Genomic DNA, 14,984 nt, shown 5'->3' with positions numbered 1-14,984 from the left:
ACATATGAATCGCGTCTATCTTGATAGTAATCGATAAAAATCGATTTAGTCGATTCGAGAGCTATAAGAGCTTGAGCCATCAAATTTGGTATGTGGCTCATATGTTGTTAACACTTTGGAAAATTTCATACGATATCCTGTAATACATTACCTCGACTTGTCAGGCTATGAAAATTGAGATAATCGAGCAGTAGCATAGCTGGAGCTATCACATTTGGCATATAGCTTCTTCTAGGGTATACACAGCTTCATTTATCAGATAACTTCAATTGGAATGATATTTTTATATACCCTGTAATAAGTTATCTACTAGTCAGACAATACAAACAGAGATACCCGAGAAGCTGTAGCTTCCTTTAAGAGTGATTCAAATGAAATTTTAGATGTATACCCTGTAATATGGTACAGAAGCTGAGATAGTTCAGAAGTATCAGAGCTGGAGCTATCAGACTCGGAACAAAGCTTCTTCACTTTTCATACAACTTGAAATGAAATGATACATAGATGCCCTATAACAGGGTATCTGCTAGTCACTCCCTCTGTTAGGTGAGCTGCCCATGTGCTGCACCTGCTGCTGCTGGTGCTGCGATCGCCGCGCCCCAAACTCAGCAGCTGAGATCATTGATGGACTTATAATTTTTATGAACTGGTTGGCCAATAACTGAATTATGATATGGCCAAGAAATGTCTGAGTAGAACATAGTAGAGCGCATGCCTGGCTGCCTACACGCGATTAGACGTGGGATACACCTACCCGAAACATTTATGAAAATGCTAAACAATAATAGAAAAATATATTAAAAAAAAAAAAAAATCAAAATCAAAATACAAATACTATAAACAAACTAGAAGTATATGGAAGAAAAAAACTTTACGTTTCGGGGTAAAAGCAAAACGTGTTTAGCTTTCTATTTAGCAAATTGCGACTTTTGGTTATTTATTTGTAAGCGATTATAAATATATGCAAAAAATAAAAAATAAATAAAATACAGATATATGGAAATACAAAAATAAAAACAATTTGCGTAGAAAACACACACGGCTCACATAAAAAAAAAAAAAAAAAAAAAAAAAAAACATAAAAAGGAGCAAAAAAAATAGAATTTGTTGAATATGCATAACCGGTCAAAGAACCAGAACCACAATCAGAACCAAAAACCTGATTCCGACTCGGACTTGGATTCGGACTCGAATTCGAGCTTCGATTCATATACAGAAACAGATACACATACAGATCCACGGATTCTGTTTCCAATTGAGCTGCCCAAAATGTCGAAAATGCCCAAAACTCTATGATACCAGTCTCCCTTTCACTGTCACTCCTACACACACACACTCTCCCTCTCTCCCCTTCTCTGCGTCTCTTTCATTTAGTGTTGCCTGTATTTGTATTTCCTTAAGCTCTACTTAGGCTGGGCTGGCCGAACTGCGAATGTGGGATGGGCGACTTAAATATACCCGCACCTGACTAAAGCAGAGGAGGAGAATATATTGTGGATAGCTCAGTCTCTCTTTTCGGAAAACGTTTTAGTGAGAAAAGAGAGAGAGAGAAAAAGGGAGGGACAGAGTGTTGGAGAGAATGGAAAAACTCACAATAGCTGCATCCATTCGACCTGAAGCTTTGAAAGGACTTCAAGTGAAATGGATCAGATTTGAGTTGAAGGCGATACAGAGAAAGAGAGAGACACAGAGAGGTATAAAGAGGGAGAGAGATAATGAGAAAAAGAAAGACAATCAGAGAGAAGGAGAGAGAGAGAGCGCGCGAGAGAGAGAGAGGTAGTAAGAGGGAGAAGGAGAGAGAGAGAATGAGAAAAAGAAAATATAGATTTAGAGAGACAGTCCGCCTAAGAAAATCTTATAAAAAAATCAGTTAGAACTCTTGCGTCAAACCATTGCATTAAAGTTCCTAGTCAAACGTATGTACCCTCTAAAGTCCAACTGTGGAACGGGTATCCATATTATATGCCCTGTTAGATATTATTTATGGCCTATAGCCCATTTGACAAAGCCGAACGAAACGACAACATCGAGCAGAATAACAAGTTCTCCAGCTATCGAATTTTATCTGGGTGGATCTTCTTCTTTGAATATGAATAGAGTGCGGGGGAGCGTGAGCGAGCGAGAAGATGTGGAGACAAAAAATACTAAAAAGTATTCATATAAAATATCAATTATAATAATTTAAATTAATAAGCCAGCGAATGCCCCAAATGTGACAGCTAAAGCCAGAATTTAGCTCGTAGACTTTTGGAGACGTGAGGGAATTGAGAACTCGAGAGGTATACGAAGCATCCAAAATTGCATTGAATGGACAAAATAGAAGGCGAGAGATAGATAGAGAGAGAGAGAGAGAGAGAGAGGGGGAGAGAGGGCAGAGAGGGAGAGAGAGAGAGAGAGAAGAAGCTTATCTATATGTATATCTATATCTTTGCCTATGCAAAGACGCCACTAGCCAGCGTTTAACTTTATGTTAGTTTTAACATTATATTAAGTCTAATGTCTAATAAATAAAACATATATATCTGTATCCCGTTTAAACTATTATCATCATCTTTATCGATGTCTAAATTTATCCCCTTTTTCCATCTGTATGAGTTCTCCACTTAAGTCATTAAACTCAATCCCTCACAAGTTCTTCGAAATTGATATTTTATTCGATATTCAAAATTGCACGGTTTCTCCATCCCACGAAATGAAGTCTCTTCGAAGATTCCCAAATGTGACGCCAAAAACTAAGAGCTGAGATTATCATATCAGATAGAGCTCGAAATGAAATCGCCTCATATGCAAATATCGATACATTACCGATAACATATGTATATCAATTATTGATCTGTTTTCGCATCGATTTGCATTCATTTCGGGGCAAAAAGAAAGTGTTTCTTATTTCCCTATTAATTACTTTAGCAAATTAACAGATCTTCAAAGCGACACGAAGACAACAAAACAACAACAGCAAATGCAACAACAACAACAACAACAATAACAACTCGATTCAGCTCAGCTCGACTTGTTACGCATCGCCTTTGATATGCGCCGAATCTGAAGTTTTGTTATTGTTTTCATCTTTTTATTTTTATTTTTTTTCGTGTGCGTCTGTCGATAGATAATAAAGAAGGCAATTAAAACGCGCGGATCGATAAATTAACAATTATACAAAAGAAACACAACGAAACGAAACGGGACGCGATGAAACGAAACGACAGGGAACGTTGCGAAACGAGATTTCCAAGAAGTTGATTTGACTTGAGCTAAGCTTCTTGATTCGATTGGAGATCTATGTAAAATTATGTAAAGTTCAAGGCGTCGACGACGTTGTGGGCATCGATCGAATCATATGCTAAATTTGTAGAAGATGACTAACATGAGGAGAATTGGTAAATAAGAAGAAGACGATGAAGAAACACACATTTTGAAAGGGGAATGTGAGAGAGGGAGAGAGAGAGAGAGAAAAAATAGAATAAAAGAAGCAAAGAAGCAGAGAAAGAGATGGAACTGGAAGAAAGAGAATGAGAGAGCGAGAGAGAGATAATAAGAAAGGGAGAGGGATATAGAGAGAGAGAGAGAGAGCGGGAGAGAAGGATAGAGAGAACAAACATAAGTATTTAGGAGAATAGTAGAAACAACAGGGATAGGTAGATATACAATAGAGTGATAGAAATACTGAGAATAAGATGAGAAAGAGAAAAATAATTAAAAAGAGAAAAAGAAAATATAGATGAAAGAGAGAGAGAGAAAGAGAAACTGAAGCAAAGACAGAGAGACGAACAAAGAGTAGGCAACAGTAGGAAACTAAAAGAGAAGAGAAGAGAAAGGCACAGAGGAAGTTCCATAAAAATAGGGAAAGATAGAGGCAGTAGAGGAGAAGAGCGGGGAAAAGGGAAAGCAAAAATAAAGAATATATAATAGAAGTTGACAGAGAGAATAAGAGATGCAGAGAGAGAGAGAGAGAGAGAGAGAGAGAGAGAGAGAGAGAGAGAGAGAGACAGCTTAGAAACTTAGAGATATAAACAGAAATATAGCAAAGCGAGTGATCAGTAGAAAGACATGTAGAATAGGAAAATCCGAGGTGAGAGGTAGGGAGAGCATTAGTGAAAGACTACTAGACACATAGAAAGAAAGAAGGAGAGAGATAGATGCAGAGATAGTCTGCATGTAAGCTAGATATAATCAGCCAGAAGTTGAAAGACTTCCAGACTGATCGGAAATGTCGCGAGACTTCCAGTCGCCATCGTAATTGAGCGACTCTGCGATGTAACTTCGCTGGCTCGTGGGAAACACGTTGTTGCGATAGACGACCGACGAACAGAGGCATTACAGCTGAGACAGGTGGGCCAGAGACAGTCCTTGAGCTCGGCCATAAATTAGCCCCAGGCAGCGGCAAACAATTCGAAAGATCTGTTTGATGAAGACGAACAGATTGTTGGGGCTGAGCTGAAGAATGGTTCCGACCGTAGCAATTTGTTGATGTTGATGTTTCTTTTTGGTTTTGCTTTTTCTTTCGAGTTTCCCAATAACACGTTTCCATAGAGCTTAGAGATATGACAGATAATGGCTAATGGATAATGGATATACGCAGCGGTAGAGAGGGAGGGGGGACAGTTCGATTGAGATATTTAGTGAAGACATCAGTCCGCAACTGTCAGTGGGGCGTGTCGAATGAATTTGTTTAATCTTTAAGGTTTTTTTTTTTATGTCTAAATGAAGAAAAAGAGGTAGACGAGGTAGTGGTAGAAAAATGAAACCAAGGCAAAAGCCATCATTTGAAGAGCGTGAAGAACGACAGTGTCTGAGCACTCGGCTCAAATCGGTCTGATAAGCTGCTGAAAACGCTTTACGTTTTCATTAATTCTGAATGAAACTACGAAAAAAAACACGATTTTGACCAACGATCAAAGCTCGATTCCGATTATAGATCTTTATACAAATTTGAATACCAAATGGCATTCATTCAGCTCGTATTTTGAGCAATAACATTTACGATTCGCTTAATCAGATTGCGACGCATCCATTTCGATTTGTTCTAAGTACGGATTTGATAATTTGTCTGGCTCTGAAATTTGGCAACATTGCATGGATTCTGGGGCACATCTTTAGTGAGGATCGCAGGATCGAGGGGCAAATTCTGTTTGGGTTTTTGAAAAGAATTTGATATATTCTACAAAACTGCCTAAAGTTAAGCATAGAATAAACTGTAAGTGAAATTTGGCAACGTTGCATAGACTTTGAGTCCTTCTCTATTGTAGTCTGGCAACGACTGTTAAGATGCCCTTTGGGATTTTTACTTATTTTGGCAAAATTGTCATAGCTGATATATGAAAATGTCTCTTTGTGAAGTCTGGCAACAGTGCATGGGCTTTAGCTTCTTCTGTATTGCAGTTTGGCAACCAGTACTTGGATTTTCTTTTGAAATTTGTACTCTTTTGGTAAAGTTTGCAGAAAATTTGAGCTAATCTTGGGCTTAAATCACTTCTTGAGAAATCTGGCAACAGCGCATTGATAAATCTATATAATCTGTAAAGATAGGTAACAACGCCTTGCCTCGAAACTCGAAACATTACTTGAGAAATGCCAATGCATTCCTCTGAAAACAGACAACAGCGCACTCTGACCCCCAGTGGAATGGCAGGGCACTGTGAAAGCCGGCAACAGCGCCCTCTGCTCAGTGATATGTGACAAATCAAGGAAAAGAAACGACGAATATTAAATATGTATGTGTTTATGGGTTTCATAATAGTAAAAATTATGCTAGACTTGATTAAAAGTAGAAAAACACGCCAAAAGAAGAAGAAGTAGAAGAAGAATTCGAAGAAGAAGAAGTAGGAGAATGGAACCAACAGTTCAGCAGAGATCTGCATCGGAAATGAGGCGCAAGTTGATAAATGTGATAAATGTGACAAGAGGCCGAGAAAACGGAACGACTAATTGAGCGAAGGTTAAGCAAAGGCGAGGATGCATTAGCATAAAACAACAAACTGAGCTGAGGAAAGGCGAAGATCAATGAGAGAGAAGGGAAGCAGGAGAAGGGAGTACCACACACTGCCCCATTTGTCAAGGTAGGCGTTGACGTTGGCGTTGGCGTTCCCTTTGTGGGGCATATTAGGGTGGGAATGGATGGGCCCGAGGTGTCGCGTGTAGGACTTCAGTCAGTGCAGAGTCCATTCTTCAACAACGCCTAAACTGGTCTTCCAAATGGACTCCCAAATCGAACGAATGATGCGCATATATTAGCGCATGATTTCCAATAAAAACTGAAAGAAACAAAAACAAAAAAAAAACATTAATATTGTACGCTTTATAAAAAAAAACTGAATGCTAGGCATAGATATACAAATATATATACATATATACGTAGGTATGTATATCTATATTTGTATATATGTAGATATTCAATAAAAATCATTAAACTTAAACGCGTATGCTAATTCGCTGATGGCGGTTTTCTAATTTGTTGTCATCCAAATACACTCGCACACTCGCACACACACACACACATACACATGCAAACAGTAACGCTCATCTATATGTATATATGTTACAAAACTCGATTTTTTATGGCCCTTCAATGCGTCAAAGTCTGACCAAATACAGTTACATCTATCGCAGCGAATCTCTTTTGGAGTTAGACTGCGGCTGCCCCAACAACCCAACAACCTAGCAACCCAATGGCAAATTCAAAACAACCAGATAGTGCGTGTGGCAAAAGCGACTGATGGACTGCGCAGATACCCTGTAAAAGATATATACAACTGAGCAAAATATTCATAAATGTATGTACTTATCATCCTCTGTGTACTTATATATATAGTTACATAACTTCTATATCCACTAATCTATAATTTTATTTTAATATCTACTTAGTCTCTAACATTTATAGTCAGTATTTGAGCAGATATCAAAGGAAAGCTGAGTTACTATGGATAGCAGTTTCCTTTCATATAACATTCAACTAAAATACAACAAATCTAGGAAAACTTAATTTATTTCAGCTCTGTATATCGTAGAATAGCTCGTATACTAAATCTGCTTAATTTAGCACCGCTAGTTACTGAGTTTCTATAGGTAGTTAGACAATTCTTAGCATATATGGATAGTAATTGTGAGCCGATTGCAAAACCCGAATAGAAATATGCTGTATATGATCTGAGGCTGCCACCTATACATTTTCAGCGCCCTAGCTTTACTAGAAGCTAAGTTCTTATAGGCTGTTTAGCCAAAAATCACAAATTGAAGAGGTTTTTTGAAGTTTTTTTTTTTCATGATTTAATGATATATAAAATGTGTTAGAGTATTATATAATACATATGAATGTATGATACCATATTTGTTACATTTACAGGGTATTGCCGCACGCATCGCGTTGACAACTGACGACGTTCTCGCCATGTCCGCATCGGATTGGGCGCTGCGGTTCGTTGTCCGGTTCGGTTGGGTCTTCTTTTTTTTCATCTTTTTTTCGTCTTCTTATTCATTTTGCTTTTTGCGAGCTGCGACGCCGACGGCGCTTAGCTGTGGCTCTAGCAAAAGACCATATATAAGGAAACAAGAAGTGGAAGCGTTTGTATTTATTTGCTAGAACCTGTGCGCAACGCACCTCTCGCTGCGAGTCTCACAGTCTTTAATTTGCAGCTCGACTTGGGATACCCTCAAAACAAAAAACAAAAACACACACACAAAATAAATAATGAAGAGTTTTGTAAGTTTAAAAAAATATTATAAACAAGTTAAAAATTTAGCTAAACTTATATATTTTCATAAGTGTTTAAAGTGACAAATGAAAAAAACTACCAAATTAAATACAAATAAAAACTCTGGTGAAAATTTTTTTTAATGTGTTTACAAAGGAATAAAAAACATTAAAGTGCTGCAATACGTTTTGAACTATTTTTTTTTTTCGCTAAGAAATTTCTAAAGAAAAAAAAAACTTAATATAAAACTCTAAAAATTGGGCCCAAAACCAGCCAAAATCTTTTAAAATAGCTACATTTTTTAGATAACAAAAAATCAATAATAAAGCAACCGCGCTTTAGTTGTATGATCCTTAAAAAAAATCGCAAAGTTTAATTTTTTTGTTCAGTTTTTTTTTTTTTTCAAATGTTCTTTCCACTTTTATTTTGGCCGGCATGCTAATTGACATGTTCAGCCAGTTGATAGCGCTTCCTAAAAAAATCCAGTTGTACTAGCTCTCCAATCTGCGATCTAAACTTTGGCCTTATTTGTTGCTTTGTTATTTGCTTAGTATGCGTTCACTTTGCTAATTGATTTCATTCAAAGTGTTTCGTGTGTGGGACACGCGCAAGCAATATGAGCGTTCATTTCTAATTGCAAGCGCTTGCTTTCGCTCTCTCACACACTTATACAGACACACGTATGTCCATCGCGGATTCTAGGCGCTTGCCTGCACACTCACAAGCAAGTGCAAGTGGAGAGCAACGAAGCGGTTATCTTCGCCCTCACACACACACACACACACACACACACACACGAAAGCGAAGAGCGTCCTGGCTTTTGCCTGCTTATTCACACACGCGCAAGCTCAATTCGTCTGAATAGAAAACAGTAAATCGTGTCGCGAGCGAAGCAGAGACAAAGCAATGCGCCGCAAATATTGGAAACGATTTAAGCTCAAGACAAATAAATCAAAACGCACTTAAAACAAAACCAACAGCAACAACAATAACGAGAATTACAGCTACAGCAACAACAGCACAACGCGCGAGACACAGTGACGGCATGCCAAGGCAAGCGGTTAAAGACGCCAGCAAAACGCGCGCGCACGCTAGCAATTTGATTAATTGCTGCGAATTTAAACGCTTGTTGATCGTTTTTTCGCTCATCTTTAGTGAATTAAAATTTGAAATGCATAAAACAAGTTTTGTGACACTTGTCACAGACCACGAGCCACTTTGCCTGTGATTTATGCAGCGCTCGTTAAAATAATATTAAGAAGAAACAAAAACACGGCACAGATTTTTTATACATATTCCATTTTATATCTATTTTTATTTGTGTTTTATCTGCTTCGCTCTTAAGTGACAGAACGCACAAAACGTAAAATACACAAATCAAGCAATCAACTAATCGTATAAACTAACCATTCCCCCTCCTCCTCATCCTCTCTCCCACTCCCTCTCTCTCTCTCTCTCTCTCTCTCTCTCTCTCTCTCTCATTTTGGCTAGCAGCTGGTTTTGTGCTTTGTGGCGTTGGCCGTAGCCGACGTGAAGCACCTGACAGATCGCAATCTGGATCTGTTCAAGTATAATCCGGGCGATATCTACACCCTGCCCGAGGACATCGATGACGATAAGCCCGCCGTACACTTCATCGGCGACGTGATGAAGGCCAAAACCGAGAAGCTGCAGAACTTCAATGCGGGCAAAAAATTCAAACTCGAGTAAGTCGATACATTTAGATCGGCAACGATCGATAACGATCGATTGTCAGTGAAAAACAAGCTAAGTTAGCTTTAAATTAGCTACATTTCATGTTATTTATATTTAACACACTCGATACATAAATTTATTATTATTGCGCTTTTATTGGGGTTATTCCCACAATCGATAACAATCAATAGCTGATATATTGGGAAACCGTATGATGCGAAGTTTAATACAAAATTGCTATAAAATTGACGTTAGGGTAGTTCCATATGGTATTCCAAAGGTACTCCAGTAAATAGTAAGAGAATTCCATTTGAATGGAGTGCTATAAGAGTTTTTTGTAGCCAGTCTGAAATCCAACAATGAATTTAAGTTTAGTATAAATCCGCTTCGATAACGATTACAAATATATATATAATTCGAATAGCAATATATAGTCGTTAAAAGATTTCTAGTTTGATTTCATAATCAATCATTTCAAATACCTTTTCAATTGCTCGATTTTGACACTCTATCGATAACTAATCGATTATTTCTTGCAGACTGAAGACCCAGAACGGCATTGAGGTCAGCAGCGTGGGCAAACTGAAGGACGACAAGACCTTCGTGGTAAGCGGCTCGTATTCGTTCACCGGTGCCGACGGCAAGCGCTACAAGACCCGTTATACGGCCGATGAGTTCGGCTACCACCCAATCACCGAGCTGGATCTGGACATTCCCGAGTAAGTAGAGCGAGAGACTTGATCGAAAGAGCTGCTCAGATCTACAATGCCATCAACCCTATGCAGTCCACAGCCCTTGGCTCCAGCTGCCCCGAAGCCAGGATCCGACCTGAACAGCAACAAGATTCGCTTCCAGTTCCTGCAACAGAATCTGAACAACGAGCAGGGACCCCTGCGCGGCAGCGGCCAGAGCGGCGACGACTACAGCTACAGGGCACCCGGCAACCGCAACGACAATGTCTACGGCAACTCACCTGACTACGGCAACCTCGGCAATCCCTTCGGCCCCGCCAATGGCATTGGCTACGAGTACCTGCCGCCCGCAGAGCCGTCGCGTCTCTACCTGCCCACGGCATAAGCAGGAGGCTGATCCCAGTCAGGAACGGAAGTCCTTCCGTTGAAATACCCACATATCCCCTCCCTCGACCCTAAGCCCAAGTATTTAGTTTAAGCGCAGAATTCCCCGCAATCAGCAATTTACAAATAGCAAAATTATATATAGATCTATATATACGCTATATATACATATATATATACGTTAAATATGTATGTATATCTATTTTTTTTGTATCATCTTTTAGTGTTATATGTATACAATATATCCTTTGCAATCCCAATTCCCCTGATCCTGCCTTCCCCCGCCACACAAACCAATCCCCCGTAATCAAAAGAAAATATTAGACGATGCGATGTGAACATGACAATGAATCTATATATGAATATATATATATGTATATACACTGAGTGATATTAGTAGTAAATAAAATGGCTAAACTAAAACTATCGATGCGACGATTTATTCTTGAAAATGGGGTGAATGGAGCCAGGGTGCAGAAGAATCCAATTGGATGGACTTAAAATGACAACCGAATCTAATTCTGATCAGTTGCCTACTCTAGCTTTACAATTTGCTTGAAATGTTCCTGGTAGCTGGCTGCATTACATTTCCATATCCCTTGTAGCTCTATTTCTAGACCAAGCTGAAGTGTATTCTAGGCTCTAGAAAATATGGATGAGATGTTGTTCAGAAAGACCTATATTCGATTTCTCAAAACTTTATAAGCAGCTCGTCGAGTCGCTTTGTCAGTATGCAATGAATGTCATCAAGTTGTAATTTACTCTTAGATGAAAGCTTGAAGAAATTAGAAAGAGCTTACGTTGAGTTATTTTGGTTTACAAGCTGCTTGTAAAAGTTACTTAACATTAGGTAAATAAATATATAAAGATTTCTACGCTGTTATTCATATATGTACTAACATTTTTGAAATCAGTCAGTAATTTACAAGCTGCTTGAAAAGTGTGTGGTAAGTATGCAATGAATGTTAGATTTTTAGGCAGTCGCCTACAAGCAGACTTGCGTTTTATTATCATTTTCGGTTGTTGCTCAGTTCCATGGAGAAAATAAACTTGTTTACAAACCTAAATCAAGTATTTAGGAGCTTAAAATTATATATGTTTTATGCTTTTCGATCTATTCACGTTCATATGAATTCAATATACAGTAGAATCCGGTTATAACGATTACGCTTATAGCGTCTGTACAGTTATAATGACGAAAACTCTGGTCTCCGGACAGACTTTTATGAGCAAACTTATACGGTTATAGTGCCTTCCGGGTATAACGACGGTCCCTTGACTGTCATTAGAATCAGATTCTACTGTATTATAAACCTTATTTTTTACATCATAATTTTAATCAATTTTAGAATCAAACTGCTTTATTCAGTACACGGATTTTACATCGAGGTTGTCTCTCATACGTTCAATTGGCTTTGTAAATGAGGGAGTACTCCTCTCGCTTTCGTAGTTGTTGAATTAGCCTACTCTATATATACATCTATATAGAAAACGTATATTATATTATATCTTAGATCTTATTTCTGTACGAATCGAATCTAAATATATTATGGATGAGATCTGCGTAGACTATAGGGTATACTTTAAGGCTATATAGTCTAAGATGTACCTCTCTCTGTATACAGACATACGACTTAAACTATGCTATACATACGACTTATAGAATGGGAATTCTATTTACAATTGAGTTAGGTTTCATATGGAGATTTTGGACTAGATTGATCCTATATGAGAGATTCATGCAAGATTGCTTTCTAGCTCTCCTCGCTTGACTTGCCTAAGAGCGCCGCGATGCGGTCCCTGGCCTCGACGTAGGCAGCCATCACCTCCTGCAGCGTGGTCGAGATGGTCGCCTTGGGCTCGTGGCTAAACTGGCTGTCATCGTCGTCGTCGTCGCTGTGCTCCCGGATCAGGTGGTAGCCGTAGGGCTGGTGGCGCTGCTGCACCTTCTGCATGCTGAAGATCAGGGTTCCCGTGCTGCGCATCACGTGCTCTCGCTCCAGCTCCATGCGGCTGTGCAGCGCATTCCCGCAGGATCGGCTCTTGAAGTAGCCGACGAAGTCGAACAGCGAGCGGCCGCCGATGAAGTAGCGATTGAGGGCATCCAGCCAGGTGCCCATGGGCCGGATGCACTGCAGCCGCAGCCCGGTCACTACGCCTGCGGGCAGCGGCGCCAGCAGCGAGCACGCGAAGTGGGCGTAGCCCTCGCAGCGCTCACGCTGCCACCTGTCGATGCTGATCACCTCGAAGTAGATGTGCAGCAGCTGGTCCGGCTGATACGACTCCTCGCAGAGCAGCGTGAGCTGCCAGCAGTGCGAGAACAGAGCCACGCGGTCAGCTCCGCCCCCCATACAGGTGGATGTGGCGCCGCGCAGCGGGAATGGATCGCGCGGATTTCCTGGCTCCAGTATTGTGTGCGCCGGCGGATTGACATAGTAGCGCACATGGATGTTGGGGTACTCGAAGTCCTGCGCCTCGTGCAGCTGCAGCAGGAAGACGACGCGCCGCATGCGCTTGGGTGGCTGCTGGAACTGCAGCAGGCGCCGCTGAACCGATCCACTGCAGCGCTGCTGCTGATAGTAGTTGACCAGCTGCTCGGCGCTGGTCTCAGAGCCGGGCAGCGAGTCCAAGACGAGCGGCAGGTCCAGTAATCCCGGGTCGAGGCTCAGCTGCAGCGGGCCTACAGGCCCGATATACGCTTGCATCTGCTCCAGCTGCTGGTCGAGCACGTTCACCACGGTTACGTTCTCAAAGCCATACGCATAGAGCTGCCGGCAGTCGTTGTTAATCTGCACCACGTACTCCATGTCCTCCACGCTCAGACTGAAGTCGGGATACACATAGAGCAGCTCCATGGTCGGGTCGTAGCGCAGCGAGAGCAACAACGTATCCTCCTGCAACTGGGCATAGACGTACATCAGCTGGCAGCCCTGCTGCAGCAGCTCGTGCGCCTCGTCTGGCAGCCGAGGGTCGCCGGGCGCGAGCTCGCGCAGATCCGCATCGATGAGCGTGTGGATGAGGCAGGTGCGAGTGGCAAAGTCCGGGTCCTCGGGCAGCGGCGGCAGCTCATCCAGACTGAGATCGGAGAGCGGCGATGACTTTGACCTGGACGATCTCGAGGATTTGTTATGACGGCGACGTCGCACGCGCTGTCTGTACTCCACGTACTGCAGCCGCTCCTGATGGCGCTGCTGCAGCTCCACAATCCCGCGCGTCCAGCGCTGATAGCGACGCTGCAACGAGGTCTGGCAGCTCTTCGGGTCGCTATAGCGCTCCACCTCCTCGCGACTGAAGCACTTTTGCTGCCAGCTAATGCAAACATTGGCCGTTGCCCCACTGCACAGTTCCGGATTCTGAATTTGAAATTCTGTGTCGTCGGACGACAGCTCCTGCTGCTGGTAAGTGATGAAGTCCGACTGACTGTTGCTGAACAAGCTGCTGGGGTAGCTGCTGGGGTAGCTGCTAGGGTAGCTGCTGAGGGAAGTGCTGGGGTAGCTGCGCAGGCTACGTAGGCTGTGTAGGCTGCTGTTGCTGCGGCTTGTACGACTGGTGGGACGACTGCTGCGGCTGGTGGTGCGAATGCTGCTGCTTGGATAATCGCTGCCCGGATTATAGTAGTTGTAGTAGGTGTAATAGTTATTGCCGTACTGATCTTCGTACGGCACAAAGATGAAACAGTCCGACCAGCCGCTGCTGCTCGCAGTCTCTGGATAGTGGTCAGCGTACTCAATTTTCGCGCCAGTATATTCAAATTTTGGCACGGGCAGCCATTCGCTCACGTGCCGTAACTTCAGCTCCAGCTGGAAATCGTTGATGTCGCCCTTGACACGATAAATGCCTGTGCGTTTCGGTGCACTATTTTTATACATTTTGTTAGTTTAGAGAACTCGACTTGTTATTGCTTTTCATTATTGTTTGCAACTGACGATTTTCATTTTAGTCGTTATGACAACGATAGCAATGTCACATTTATCGATAGTGCTTTTCATTAAATACTGAGAAATTTGGCGTGTATTTGGTATTTTCATAGATGGCAACGCTGCGCGCGCACGCCTAAATTTAAATATTTTTCGCTTAATGTTTTTTAGAGTTATGGTATCAAATTTATCCATTAATAATCTAAAAATGATTTTGGTTGTCATCAATTGTATTTTTAAAGTCAATCGCAACCTTTATTTTAGCAGCTATTACAGCAAAACTGTTAATTGTACAGTTCAAATAATACTAGATTTATTGTATATAATTGGCATTTCCTTAGGCTGAAATGCTGCGCACATAATGAAATATGTTAAATTTAACTTAAATACATTAGCGGCTACTGTATTTTAGCATTCACTTAATTTAATTTAATATAATACAAATACATATTGCATCGCTTGTTATGTACCAAATAATACCAAAACTGCGGCAGTCTATGGCGTTGCCAGCTAGATTCAAAATAGGAGCGCGCGCGTTCTCCGCTATTCAACTCAAAAACGGTGTGCATGTGTGAGCGCGCGCAAGTGTATGTGCGTGAGCGTGTGAG

General features: G+C 41.2%; 2 protein-coding genes across 3 annotated transcripts; one reads left to right on the top strand and one right to left on the bottom strand.

Moving 5' to 3' along the window:
• Positions 1-7,535: 7,535 nt before the first annotated feature.
• On the top strand, positions 7,536-10,885 carry Cpr11A (Cuticular protein 11A). Of its 2 annotated transcripts, none has more exons than XM_018014678.2 (4): positions 7,536-7,696; positions 9,183-9,394; positions 9,923-10,102; positions 10,169-10,885. In XM_018014678.2, the coding sequence occupies exons 1-4, from the start codon at positions 7,685-7,687 to the stop codon at positions 10,458-10,460; spliced, it is 696 nt and encodes a 231-aa protein (XP_017870167.1). In that variant the 5' UTR covers positions 7,536-7,684; the 3' UTR covers positions 10,461-10,885. The 2 variants fall into 2 exon arrangements, with proteins under 2 accessions (XP_017870167.1, XP_089331813.1); XM_089475687.1 differs by having other exon boundaries at positions 7,552-7,696; positions 9,180-9,394.
• A 562-nt stretch (positions 10,886-11,447) lies between these two features.
• Mks1 (Meckel syndrome, type 1) lies at positions 11,448-14,961 on the bottom strand. Its single transcript, XM_018014651.2, has one exon. It carries the CDS (start codon positions 14,326-14,328, stop codon positions 12,214-12,216), a length of 2,115 nt encoding a protein of 704 aa, XP_017870140.2. The 5' UTR covers positions 14,329-14,961; the 3' UTR covers positions 11,448-12,213.
• Between the last annotated feature and the right edge of the window lie 23 nt (positions 14,962-14,984).

This window comes from Drosophila arizonae, chromosome X, assembly GCF_054131065.1.
Source record: "Drosophila arizonae isolate 15081-1271.41 chromosome X, UAZ_ARI_1.0, whole genome shotgun sequence".
Lineage (NCBI taxonomy): Eukaryota > Metazoa > Arthropoda > Insecta > Diptera > Drosophilidae > Drosophila > Drosophila arizonae.
The sequence above is the reverse complement of the archived record's forward strand: the minus strand, read 5'-3'. Positions and strand labels throughout refer to the sequence as shown.

Bases quoted from the DNA above. Each gene is read 5' to 3' on its own strand.
- Cpr11A (XM_089475687.1), top strand. The intron at 9,395-9,922 runs GTAAGTCGATAC...TATTTCTTGCAG, and splicing joins GGCAAAAAATTCAAACTCGA to ACTGAAGACCCAGAACGGCA. The intron at 10,103-10,168 runs GTAAGTAGAGCG...AACCCTATGCAG, and splicing joins CTGGATCTGGACATTCCCGA to TCCACAGCCCTTGGCTCCAG.
- Mks1 (XM_018014651.2), bottom strand. From the start codon at position 14,328: ATGTATAAAAATAGTGCACCGAAACGCACAGGCATTTATCGTGTCAAG.